The 14263-nt window shown below is 38.8% G+C and overlaps 1 protein-coding gene across 1 annotated transcript; it reads right to left on the bottom strand.

Annotated features, from left to right (window-relative positions):
- Nucleotides 1-137: 137 nt before the first annotated feature.
- gckr (glucokinase (hexokinase 4) regulator) lies at nucleotides 138-11468 on the bottom strand. Its single transcript, XM_036542223.1, has 19 exons — nucleotides 11415-11468; nucleotides 10791-10946; nucleotides 10338-10406; nucleotides 9419-9487; nucleotides 8972-9045; nucleotides 8508-8574; nucleotides 7092-7145; nucleotides 6261-6355; nucleotides 5678-5783; nucleotides 5190-5308; nucleotides 4972-5070; nucleotides 4427-4524; nucleotides 3930-4006; nucleotides 3551-3647; nucleotides 3277-3383; nucleotides 2500-2577; nucleotides 1957-2106; nucleotides 1185-1319; nucleotides 138-303 (listed from the first exon to the last, which is right to left on the bottom strand). The coding sequence occupies exons 1-19, from the start codon at nucleotides 11466-11468 to the stop codon at nucleotides 163-165; spliced, it is 1845 nt and encodes a 614-aa protein (XP_036398116.1). The 3' UTR covers nucleotides 138-162.
- Nucleotides 11469-14263: the final 2795 nt, after the last annotated feature.

Below are 14263 nucleotides of genomic sequence, written 5' to 3'. Positions count from 1 at the left end.
AGCATGTATCACTAACAGACTTGTTACAGTATTACAGATGGATACAGAATAAACTAAATAGTAATATTTTTAAAACTTGTTTTATTACATTGTATGTTATAGTTGTGTATGTCATGTAATTGTATGTGTTGCTCCCTTGAATCTCATTAGTGAACACTGTGGTCATATTGCAGTGATGTGGTCTGGGGTTCTTCTGAGACAGGCCTCAGCCGCGTCTCTGATGACTGTGTGAGCATCCAGCTGAGCTCTGGCTTCAAGCAAAGTGCAGTTCTGGGTCAGAATAACCAGGGCAGTGGGCACCACCTGTAAGGTATGGCGGTAACGGACACAGTCAGTTATAAACTGATAAAGGGTAGGGCTTGAATAGTGCTATGCTCATACTCACTGGTGTGGGAGTGTTGTTAGCCTGGTCTGACACTTTTGCTCATTCAACTTGAATGGACACACTTATGTTCTATTGTGTTGAAGTTGCTCTGGATAACAGTGTCTGCTAAATGAAGGTAATGTAAACCTCTAAACCCCTCTGCCAGGTAGGGTGGAAAGTGACATAGTCAGTTATCTGTCTCTCGTATGAAATTCATGTTCTGCCGTGCTTTCAATACAGTCCTGTTCAATTTTTCAGAATTTTCTGATTCAGCAAATTTTTCCATCTTATTGATGAATTCTAGAAAAATATTACTTCATTTTAATGGAAACAGGCAAGACAAGATTATAGTCAGAGCTTTGATGTTTTCGACCTTAAACAAATGAAAAGTTGTAATGAAAAAAAGTTTGGTACAGTAACTCTAACCTCTGTTGGGTCATTAAGTAATTTTTTATACTATTTGAAGGGACTATTTGAAGACCACAAGGACTGTTACCTCAAAATAAAAGCACACTTTATTGTTTATCATGAACATGTACTTCAGAATTATTTTACATTTTGTGGAAAAAGACAGTGTTTCCAAATGAACCCCAAGGGAAGCATTTAACTGCCTCAGTGCCTCATACCGTGCCATTCTGTAAATGCTTGGTCTGTGAATAACATTACATTACATACACTTAGCAGATGCTCTTATCCAGAGCGACTTCCATCGCAATGAAACATAAGTGTATCCATTCAATTTACACAAGCAGCAGCGTCAGACCAGGCTCACAACACTCCCAGACCAGTGAGTGTGAGCGTAACAGCCTGCAGGGTTTACCTTGTCCCTGCTGCTGGCCCGCTCTGTGTGCATGCTGATGCCTGCTTTACGGGTTTCATCGGTTGGGTCCTCCGAGTTGTAGATGGCCTGCAGGAGAGCCTGATGGCACTGCTCTGCGGAGCGGCCGGTGAATGCCTACCGGGGAGATTAAGGAAACAGCAGGTGGAACATTCACTGAGGAACAAACCCTGCTGCAAACGAACTAAACTGCAGTATCTCAGATGTGTGCTTCTCACTCTCTTGGACTAAATTCCTAGGTATACCTTCAAGCAAGAAATAACGCATTAACATCGGGTTTGGTATTTGATGTCGATTTATTGCCTTTACATTACTGAGGCAATTATAAGTCAAGTACCTTGCCCAAAGGTACAACAGCAATGCCAGCAGGGAATTGAACCAGCCATGTTGCACCAGCCCTCATGCTGTAACTAACATCCTTATTCATCACAATATTATGCATTTTGATATTTACATATGAACTTATGTACCTGGATATTCATGCATTTAGTGAAGAAATTCAGGTTGGACACCTTGCTCATAGGTAACACAGGTGAGATAGAAACCAAAAGGCTTCGGATTATGTGTCCAGTTCCAACTCCTGTGTCACTCTAGCAGCCCCAGTACTGACATCTAATCCAGATGATTGCATAGCTGATTTATTTAAGGGTTCACCCGGTAGAACCACAATGTGTCAATTCATGAAATCCATTTTTACTGTTATACATTGCTAGTTATTTTCTGACCATCACCCACTCTGCCTTGTTTGGGTTACCTGCAGCATATGAATGGCTCTTCTGAACAGCTTGCTGTTGGTCACCTTTAGGTCCATCATGTAATTGAGATAGATTTTGCCCTTTAAGATGTGAGCTCCTGTGCTGATGGCGTTTAAAATCCACTTTGTCGACAACTCTGCCTGTAGCTTCTGCACCACAGAGCAAAAAATACATACAGTATTACAGTTACATCATTAGTGGAGTCACATGATTTATTTTTTTGAGTGGAATAGCTGCTGAAGTCTGAAGGTGTTTACATATGGTGGAGTTACATTAATTACCAATGTAAATGATATGATGAGAATTCCACTGAAAACTTAAAACTACTCAGCCCACAGCTAGAGCTACTTATCCCTCAGTGAGAACTACCTTTACCTTAAAGAGAACTACTCATCCTGTAATAAAGCAAGTGGGACACAAGGCATTTCAGTGTATGACATGGCATAGAAAACTTTACCAGCCCCTGCTATAACAGGTTTAGACTGGTCTACACTGAAATGACTCTGCTTGGCTCATAAGTAAACCATAAAAGAGATTTCTACCACGAAGTAGGAGCCGTCTTGTTCAGGACAGGGCCATGTGACATTCAAAACAGTCCCAAACACATCTTTGATCTTTTCCTAGAAAGAAATACAGAATAGTTACAGAAAATTTATTTGAATTGTCAGTTTATATAATAGTGTTCTTGAATTGATTGAATTGATTTTTTATTAACAAAGTCAAACTGAAGTGAGTGAAATTAAAATAGATGACATAAAATCTGTGACATTACATTGGTGAAACCTTTTGACAGTTACCAGCACTAACCTCTAACCTGTAACTCTTTTACCAACAGATGCATGTGGAACAACAAATTATGAAATTCATCTTGACCACTTGGTACAAATCACATCATAGATGAGACATCAGCATATAAATGTATTATCTGAATACTGTGCAAAACCCTAAAACACAGCCTGGCAGTTTTTAAAAGACCCATAAATTTGATTTTGATTACAAGTACAAAATACAATTTAATTATACCCAAAGACAGATATGATCTCAACATTGGTATTAAAATGTCTTCTGGACAGGAATCACTCAAATAAAAATGAAGTGTTTGTGAGTTATATGTATTATCCTTTGTCAATTAAATGTAATTATTATTTTTTGTATTGCATTTGCAAAGATAAATTAGAACAATTAAAATGTGCACTTGTGTGTATCCAGTTTGAAAATAAAAACTTAAGAAAATGAAGTTTTGCAAACAATGTATTGGATTAGACTGGAGAATTGTAGTGAAACTAAATGAAACAACTTTTCAAAAAAGTTTTTTTTACATTATTTTGCAGACTGGTGCATGACCCAAACGCATGAGCTACAGCATGAACATCTGATGTTTTCTCCTTCACTTGAGCAGCTAGAGTTCCAGCAGCATCCAGGTCATCTGTAGAGAGAGTTGCTTCTGCTCAAATCAAACCAGTTAGAAATAGCTTACTTTCAGCAAGGTAGCACACATATAATATTTTCATATTTCAGGTCATTTTTGCTTATTTTTCCCCATTTATGGTCTTTGAAACAAAATACACAAATACCAGCACAGATATGACTTACCCTCCAAAGTAAAGACAAAGATCACAGTGTCTGATTGGGTCACGTTGGGTAAAACGGTGCTCACAAAGTCTTTGTGGCTAATGTGGAATTCAGGCCCCTAGAGATCATTGGACACAATACAGAAAGCCTCAAGCAAATGTTGAAAGTCTTGTCATAATTTAGAGATGATTGCTGACAATGGCCCCGCCACCACCACAATGGATACATAGCATCTCCAGCTGACTTTTGATTTCACAGAAGGTCACAGTACATATATTGGATTATTTTACAGCCTGGACATATTGCATCATGCATGTAAAATTACTAAACACTACATAGTTATATTTAAAAATGTATGTTTCTGCAGGTTTTTCCTTTACAACCACAGTGGTTTACTCACTAGTGAAGATAAATCTCCCTCTTTGTTGCTCATTTCACTGTAACCATCATTGATAAATCCACAGATATCATCTGGTTCTGAAATGGTATGAAAATTCATCATTTTTGTGATGATGTTGAATTGAATTTAAATACAGACACACAGACTTGTAAATAAATCAAACTGTAACAAAATATGCACTTCAATGGTGCAGGGGTGTATCTAGAAGATTTAGTGGTATGCTTTGTCTTCTGATTGGCTATCCTCATTAATTATGTAAAAGTTCTCATTTTATTCATTGAGTACAATACACCCCCAAATTAGCAAGGTAACTTCCTTCAGAAGAATCCGGGACAGCTGGTGTTTATTACAGATTGATTTAAGGGATTGAAATCCTGACACACATTTCTGATCAACCAGTAATATATGTTGGTTATTCTGTCATTAGAGGTGTAAACCAACTTACTGAGAGTAGAATTTGAGAAAAGTCCTGCCAGTCCTTGATAAACACTGCTTACCTGCTCCAAATGTTGGAATGCATTCACTGGCATCAATGATCCCTATCACTCCTAAGGAGTGCCAGCCCACATAATACACGTGCCCTCCCCTCTGCAAGCTGTAAGAGGAAATGCAAAAATATATAATAGATTCACGTGGAATATACAGTAGCATACAATACATACAGAACATGGAAGAGGAACACCATCCTTGCAAACTGACCAATTACCTGAGCAGGTAAAGTAGCAAGTGAAGTCAATTTACCATATGGTTTCAGCCAGAGACAACATAATCAAATACTGTACAGGTAATTCTAAAATGATTCCCCTACAGAAGCATATAGAACCTTTGAACTGCGTTCAAAGTTACAGTGGCATTTTCAATTTTAAATCTTAAGAGGAGATACTTAGCTTTAATTGACTACAGTTATGAGCTCATACTAGTTCATATATAGTAACATACCACAGCATTCTTTAAAAAGAATGGTTTAACACCACTTCCTCATTCTGCCATAAAAACAGAATGACTTCACAACACAGAGCAGCAGTTCCGCAAATCATCCTACCTCACCCCTGCACGTTCCACCAGGAAAGCGATCCCCTCACTCTGAGAGTATGTGATTTTGTGAACTGTCTCATGAACCCTCATCAGGCCCACGACCTCTCTGTGAAATGCAGACAGCAATCAGCGCAGCCAAACCGATCGGTATGAACCGATTCATTGTGATTGCGATTGTGATGTCAGAGGTACCGACAGGGTGTGATGAAAACGCCATTCCAGTACCTGGCTGTGATTGGCTGATGGCTGAAAGCTGCTCTGTACCCTGTCCATAGGGCAGTTTCTAGCAGGATTTTGGTGGCACTTCCTCCCTTCATCCTGGATGATCCACTGATGGCTTCAGGCTGCAGGGAAAGTGGGGTGTTCAGTTGCATTTTCACATTAAGAATACATGCCCTGTATGCACAGCTAAAAAAGTCAAAACTAGACTGTATATTTGCTTATAATATACCATAATATTTCTGTACTTAGTCTTTAATTGTAAGTCATACAGTTTGCAGTGTTCCTATGCAGCCCTTTTAAAATCTGATTAAACACCGGGTGTGTAGCCTGAAACCTCCTGGTTAGACACCCAGTTTCCTAACTACCACTCCTCACTGGCTAATTTTGTTGCTATGGGAACTGCATTTTCCCAGAATCCCATAAGACATGCATTACAAAATGGTGGAAATGCACAGCTGATGCTGCGAAAGGAGGCAGTGAATCAGACGCACTCCCACGATAGGGTTAATGATGAATGCTCTGTGAGTTTCCTGCAGCACGGCCATCCTTTCTGCGACGTCTCTAAAGGTTAAAGGCCAGCCAGGAATGGGCTCATTCCTGCACAGAGTGAAGGTGAGCACAGGTATATTAACTCCATAACAGACACATACAAGCCATCGCTATTACATGCTAGAATGTGAAAGAGTCAGCTATTCAGGAAAACACATTTGTTCCAAAATGCACTGATGCTAATAAATTAATGACTAAACGTATGGATGTATCACAGTGAATATGAATATATTTCTTAAATAAAAATTTTAGAAAATCTTGTAAAAATTCAGTTACAAATAAGGAATCATCACTGACACAAAACACAATGTATTCAAAAATCAGCCACAAACCTGTATTTCAGTGGAACTAATTAAACCGGTGTCTGTCATTTGTCATGACTTCACTGACTAGCATAGTTAAGGTAAGTACACTTAATTGTCCAGTGAGGTTAAGGTCAATCATTCATAGTGTTAGTGCTTATTTGTGGTATTTTTTTAATCTTTTGCAGAGCTTTAGATGTGTGTACATATGTTGTGTCCTTACCTTGCCATGCACACAGGGTTGAATCCGATCAGCACAGGTGTGAACATGTTCAGATTGTTCATACAATAATCCAGTTGGCCAGAAACAAAGGGTGCCTTCACAGGGGAAGAGAGGACAACATCAGAGTCTGTGTGAGCAATAACTCTAAATAGGAACTTCCATAAAGAATTATGAAATAATCTGCACTGTTTTATACCATGATGCTTTGGATATTTTAGCACCCACCAGTTACCACATCGGTATGCATAAAAAAATGTATTAAACACAACATACAGTAAATGGCTTGAAGATTAAAACACCTTAATTATATTGGCACAAACTGTTGGGAATTTATCAGGTGTGATGCAAAGAGATCACAGGGCTAAAATCAGCTTGTAGCAGTTCAGTTCAGTTATGTGGGAGGAGCCAAACAAGTCCAGCAGGATTATTTATAGCCAATCAGTCCTCAGTTTACCTCAGTTTAGCCGTACAAGAGTCAGACAAGTCATTGAATCAGATAAAAATATTTACAGCTAAAAACACAGTGATACATCATGTAATCAGACAGATTTTAGGCGCTGTCTAAAAACGCATATGGATGTAATACTTCACTTGTAGGAAGTATTCAAAGCACCTAAGTGAATCTGGAACAGAGATGCATAAAAAAATCCATATTCCCTGCTATTTTCCAGCTGGCTTTTTAACTGAGGTTTTAATGATTCTTCCAGGTCACAGCCCAAAATATATGACATAAATAACAACTAGAACAAAGAAAATAAAGACTAATTAAACTAATTAAACTAATTAAATCAGTATGTAAGTATGAAAATCATATGAGAATAAGACAATTACCGATAACCCACAGGATATTCCAATAAAGAGGACCTGCTTCTTTCCTGCACAGACCTATGGTACAAAAAAAGAGAAACAAAAATGATTCTGAGGTCATTTTTATAAAGAATTAATCAGGATAAAATGTATTTTTCTGTTAAAGCGTAACAGAGGGCTTTGACATTTCTGTGGCATTTTGATTTACATACCTGTATAAGGGGTCCTACCCCAATTTCAATAGCCTAACTGTGTTACTTAATTATAAGTTTGTGTCATATTTAGTAAATGTTTTACCATTATTTAAGGCATTCCATAGTGTGGTATTTCTCCTTTCACTGAACAAAAATTTAAAGCGTGCAGAATAACTTACCTTATGCGAACAGACTAGTTTAGTATGCGCTCAAAGATTAATTTAGCTTGTGCAGACAAGGTAGGAGCATGCAAGGGAACTTGAGAGAATGCTAAATATGGCAGAGATTATACTGTGATGTATATTTTCTCTTTGTTAAGCAGGCACATCAGATCAATTATGGCACACGGTCCTTAGAAAAAGACACTAAAGTACTGAGAGCAACATACTGAGGTGCTATGTTGTACCAACTGCCCATGAGTTACATTTATGTTTTCTTGTTTGCAAAGAATATGGGCACACGCCTCATAGCAACACCCAAACTGCACTCTGAGCAATAGAGATCACAGCTATGGATGCATATCAGATGACATAGCTGAAATTAATGAGCTTGAAGTGTACTTAGTAAGAAATGCAATGAGAATAATGACTTCTCCACAGCATGGTTGGTAAACATTGTGTTTCTTGTTTAATAATGAGCTTCAGTGGAGTTTATTTCATAACCTTTTCATCCAGAATTGGTTAAGTTTTGTTCCCTTTGGCACCCAACACAGTGACACAGACCGAGAGTAATATTACATTCTGAATACGTGGAAACAACTTTGTTACAATAACAGTGTGATCCACTTAGCTGTTACCAAGCCCATTTGTTAACTGCTATGGAGAGCACACATTCCAAGAAACTGCTATGGAGAGCACACATTCCGAGAAATTTTCTGTCAGTTGGAGAAATTACTTATGACTTTTGATATTCTATTGACAGCTGTTGTTTGAAAAGTCACCTATGGAAATGCCTTCTCAGACTGCACTGTGACTGTGTACACCACATTATGTAATTCCCTTTATTTTCTAAAAGTAGTTTTGATTAAAAATAATTTGCTGTTTTGAAAACACTTGAGCTACTTATATTATTTAAATAAATATTATTTAATTGTGCGGATTCAAAAACGCTAACGAATGCCGTAATACAATTCAAGTAATGCCCCCAATGCTACACAGTAGCATCTCTGTAAAACTATTACTGTAGACACGTTATAATTGCCTGTCATTTTTACAAGATAGTCCTACACTCCAGTACTACTGCCCACCTTCTCCAACATCTGTGCTCCCAGGTGGGGGCTGTCCTCTGGGGCCTCCTGGGATGTCAGAAGGGCCCTAAAAATGCAACAGCATCTTCAGTTACAGCAGAGGTGACCAGAAATGCAGCAGCAGCATCAAATACAACAAAGAGCCTTACAAATGCTGCAACATTTTGCAATAGAGCAGTGGGGCCTTCAAATACAGAGGAACCAATTTCCATGTTCACACTGTACATTTGTAACAGATGTGAAATGGGTCTCCACGGAAACCAACCATTTCAAACCAATGCCCAGCTAAACTCTAATGGCCAGCACTGTAACCAGTCAGTCTCAATCAGTCTCAGTGACATTAGCGCTGAAACCACCCTGCTACCTGCTACTCTTCTGACTTCACGCAGGACTCACACAAGCTATTAATTTTAGCTCTGTTAAACATGCTCAGTAGAGACAAGCTATACCTGTGGGATACTCACTTGTCACCTCCAGCAATAATGTAAGAGTAGATCTGCTTTTGTTGTTTTTCTTTCAATAGTCTGTTGAAGGATGTCTGAAAGATGAAGAGGAACAACAGAGTAAACAAGACCAATTCAGCAAATCTCTCATTATGATCATTTCACCAAGAATTGAATAATTGTAGCAGGACGTTTTGATTTCAAATGCCAACTTACTGTATGTAACTTTAAATATTTTACAGTGAGCCTAAGGTGAATAACACCCTTTTACCTTGTAATTGTCACTAATACCTACCTATTGGAGCTTGAAATTGGTATCAAGTTTGTATGTTTGAAAAGGAACCCTAACAATCTGTGTTTTGTTTTTTTTGATAAACTATAGTGGCCTTCTACACGAAGAAAATTCCCTTTGTGTAACTTTGTGTTTTAAAAATGGAATACTGGAAGGTTTATAAAAATGGCACTTACTGCCAATAGGAAAGCCAGACGGCCAGAAGTGCCACACCCACTCATGACGATAAGACTGTCCTCTGGGGCCTGTTGAAACACATGCATTTTTGACAATAATTCCACACCCACTCATGATGGTAGGACCACATCCAGTCATGAGTATAAGACTGTCCTCTGGTGCCAGCAAAAACAATATGGTCAGTGCAAGGTATCAGACTCTTTAATGGGATCATTTCAAATAAAATCATCTTCTCTTCCTGACATTTCAGATTTCAGATCATTTAAAACATAACCTGTGATGATGAACTGTGACCTCTGATGCAATGTTTCATCCATCTGAAATTCCATCAGGTCTCCCTCCCTCTTTCCTTATCCTTCTGCTGGTAACTCTGGGGTTCACCTGGAGTTCATATAGGGAGCTCTACCTCAGTTGTGCTCAGCTGTAGCCCTTTAGGATTAGAGTGTCTGCATTCTTTTCTTAGATTAACAGTCCACTACACTACTTCCTGCCCAGAATACATTTGCAACAGATATGTATGTGGTATGTAAACCACAACTGGTGAGTAGGCAATATTTCAAATGCCTGTCGTGAGCTCCACTTTACCATCAGTCCCAGTATCTGCATTCTGTGTGCAAACAGAGCATATATTAACAGTTGTTTGAATCTGAAAGTGCTCTTCATAATAATGACCCACAACATAGTAGTCATGTATTGAAACTATGTTTCTACCCAGTTCAGGGTGATGGTGACATAATTTGTGGTATGGATGTTTATGCTGCTGATACATATTGTAACTGATTGGATTTTTATGACAATGACACATGATTGGACAGACTTTGTTGTTGATTACACGTGATTGGTGAGATGTTGATGCTGGTGATATGTGATGATTTGGATGTTGATGTTTGTGACAGGTGACTGATGTGTAAGGTTTACCTTTAGAATATCCTCTACCTTCTTGGCCACATGACAAAGCTTCCCCACCACAGCATCACTTAATAATCCCTGTCTCCACAAACACAAACAAGAGGTGATAGTGACAGGCCTGTATCAGAAAAGTTATGGGTAATGGACATCCTCTGTCAAAATACATTATTCATGAAACAAATTGCTCATATTACATTAAATTTTGATATTTTTGCAGTTATATCCCCTTCATGCAACCCTGTCTGCAGGGGTCACCAACTGCGCATTAGGCTCATTACACTGCACTCACTGCAGTCACAGGAACACTAAGGCACTATAATATATCTGGCATCAAACCCAGACCTTAAGGCTCAGCTAATTCTGAAGACAAGCATCTGGCCAACCGATACATTCAGGAGGGTAAATTCATTTTCAGTTATGTAAAGAATAACAATAGCTTTGCATGAATGAGAACGGCAGCACCTGGTAGTCCGTAACACCCTCCCATCTCTCCTGAAATATTTCTGTGTCACAGCTCTCCAGCAGCCGGACCATCTGTGCAGGGGCTGCTCTATCGATATCTCGGGTGAGAGGGTTTGATTTTTCTGTCACCGGCAGAGACGGCTCATAATCCGGGACCTGCAGCAGGCACATTTCCACTGGTTATTATGCAAAAACATTACATACAAAATTTATGCTTTTATTGAATGTATTGTGCGTATACAACATTAAGTATATGTTATTTTTTTACCATTCATTCTATCTATCTACCTATATACATATGAATAATATTTGCCCCTATAATATTTGACCCTTTGCAGAATATTCAAACATTCAAACTCAAATATTCCATACTCCCCCTTTGGAATGTCCCTGTTCCAATAAACCCCTCAGTTCTTACTGGCATAGCCTACTATGTCATAACAACCAGAAATATGAAGAAGTAACTGACATTTCTCAGTAACCGGCTTTTTTAATGTTTTCATTTCCAAATCAGAATCTTCAGTGACCTATGGCTTTAGCGCTTCCTGTGATTATTGGCAGCAAGAGCAGCACGTTCTGGTCACGCACAGAGAATGGCATTCAGTTACTTCCTCTTAGACCTACCGCCCATCTCCCAGTCTCTTCTGTTTCAGAAGTTGGCTTCTGAGCTGCAAACATCCTGTATCACTGTATGTTGGAGAAATTGCTCATATACAATGCACGTATACTGCAAATGTAACGCACTCTAGTACTGATCTTCACCAGTTGAGTTCAATGGCATAGTTAGATGAGTGTGCTGTACCCGGAGATGAGAAGAATACAAGGAAATAAGGGCTGAGGGTAAAGTGCACAAAGTGACCTTTACTCTGCTACATGTGTGAATCTCAGCTGGCCTGGAATTTCAGATAGATACAGCCTATCAGCTCTATGCATACAACATTGCTGTCAGTCATACTGAAGTGTTTGTACTGATCACTGTTTCCTCCTAGCCACATATGATTAGAAATTTGCGATTATTACCATATTGTAAAATCATGCATGGCAAAATAGTTTGGGGAATTTATTCATATGAAAAGAGCAATCATGTATATATTTTGAAATGGATCATATCACACATATGAAAACATATCTTGATTTAAGGTTTACCTTTTTTCAAATGCTGTTGATGTAAAGGAATGTTTACAGGAATAAATCCAAGCTTTCTGCTTCCTGCTACACCTGTAAATCCTGTCTCTACCCAATTCAGTATGTATGTTTATACAACTGCAAATATGTGTATGTAAGTGACGCAGTGTGTGGGTCAGTGATGCTGGAACAGTGTGCTACTGTGAACCACAAAATTCCACAGGGCTTCCTTCTTTATGATCATTACATTACATTATCAGCATTTAAGAGACGGTCTTATCCAGAGTGACTTACATAGGGTGTTGTCCATGTATGTTGTACAGCTGGATATTAACTAAGGCAATTCTGGGTTAAGTACCTTGTACCTTGTACAGCAGCAGCACCCCAGAGGGGAAATAAACCAGCAACCTTTTGGTTACCGGTCCTGCTTCTTACCACTGTGCTACACTGCCGCCCCTGATGTAGAATAACACACTACTGTAATAGACAATTAAAGGCCTCCTCGGTAGCTTAGTGGTGAAGGCGTTTACATGGAATGCAAGCTGAGCTCTTCGGCCCAACTGTGTCACCAGCCAACAATGACTGGGATTTGGCAAGGGGGTTGCCCATCACCAGCAATCTCAACTGGTCAATCAGGCTCCCACAGTCTACCTGTATAATACTGTGCGTGATGCATGTGAAAAGAAGTGACGATTAGTATCACATGTTTCAGAGGAACAGGACAATCAATGCACATTACATATTAAAAAAAGTAAGAATAAAAAAAACAGATGTGATTTGCATCTAAACCCTATTCTAGTGTACATCGCAGGTCAGGCATACCAGCATTTATTTCTGGACAAACTCATTTATTGCCATAATCATAAATATCAGCTTTCAAAAGTGCTTTTACAAATCACAAATCATACATAAGTTATTCCATATGTTTTACATGCGTCCAAAACTGGCAACCACAATGACAGACAATCTCTATAAAGTGCTGTGCAAACTGCACATTTGTCATTAGATACTGCAGAAACTATACACCACCATTAGCTCCTGTATAGCTGTATAGCTCCTGTTGAGTGTCACCTAAAAATGAGGTTACACTTTTTGTTGAGCCCCTCATAAGCAACCACGCTACTCTTGCCTGCCTGATTAATGACCTCAGAGGATTCTATACTCTGTCACAAAACCAGCAAACCATTAACTAATTAAGACACTGCAATTTCAGACACATTCACAATGGATGGCGTTATATGAACACCCCGAAAATCTCATAAGAAACACTTCCTGGAAAAAGGAAGAATTTAGCCTTTCTCCCACTAATATAGCGTAAATGTGAACGCATGAATCGTGACTCAAGGTACAGTTAACTGAAATTGTTAACAAGGTGATTAAAAATACATTTTCAAGTCATCCCTTAAAAGGGCTTTGAATGTGTCAAACCAAAAGAAGCAGATGATGGGTGTGATTTATATTTCAGACATGGTGACATGGTAAGCTACATGCTGCCCACAATTCAAAGGGCAGCCTTTGACCCTTAACCTTGAGACAGCATCATCAAGTCCACCCCACACCCCCTGAAAAAACAACCATAAAAATGCATTGACAAAGATAATTTTAATGTACATTGTAGACCATGGTAGAGAAACTAAATCTAATCACAACACACTTAAGTTTAAATAACAAAATCAAGCAAATATTACATTCCTTTCCTTACCAACAGATTTTTTTCATTCTCAGCAGCCGCTGGACTCATCTGTGAGTGAAAACAGGAGAGAGGAAAAAGACAAAGCAAAACTAAACAAGAAACACTTGCAACAAAAACACCTTCCCACAGAAAAACCAAAAGATAGGTGCAAAGGCTCTTGAGTAAGAGAAAGAGTTGAGGCTTGTGGGACTCACCCAGGTGGCATGTTTGATCGGCCACCTCTCTACAGGACTGTGGGGCTGTGAGCTGTGGAGCTGTGACAGGTCATTCCCTCAGCTCTCCTTTGTGGTTCTATGGTTCTCTGGCTCCGGTAAAAACAGGAATACGGAACCTGAGCCCTGTGTTCTGAAATCACTTGGATAGAATATGGGAATTCACACAAATCCTTCTGTTGCCACCTGTCTGAAAGTGAAAACAGCATTACGCTTATCCCATTCAAACATTGGCTCTTCCTCACAAGAATTTACCATCAAAGACATGTAGTGAGTCATTTTTAGATTTAATTTATTTTTATGTAAGATAAGTAATTATTGCAGCATTTGATGTTTTTACCATTATGAAAGTATTACCCTAACTGTATGATGTAATGCATATTTCCATGGAATGTGTATTGAAACTATAATAAAAAATATGTTCACTGGAAAAAAAAAAACCC

The sequence above is a fragment of the Megalops cyprinoides genome, chromosome 12, assembly GCF_013368585.1.
Source record: "Megalops cyprinoides isolate fMegCyp1 chromosome 12, fMegCyp1.pri, whole genome shotgun sequence".
Classification (NCBI taxonomy): Eukaryota; Metazoa; Chordata; class Actinopteri; order Elopiformes; family Megalopidae; genus Megalops; species Megalops cyprinoides.
The sequence above is the reverse complement of the archived record's forward strand: the minus strand, read 5'-3'. Positions and strand labels throughout refer to the sequence as shown.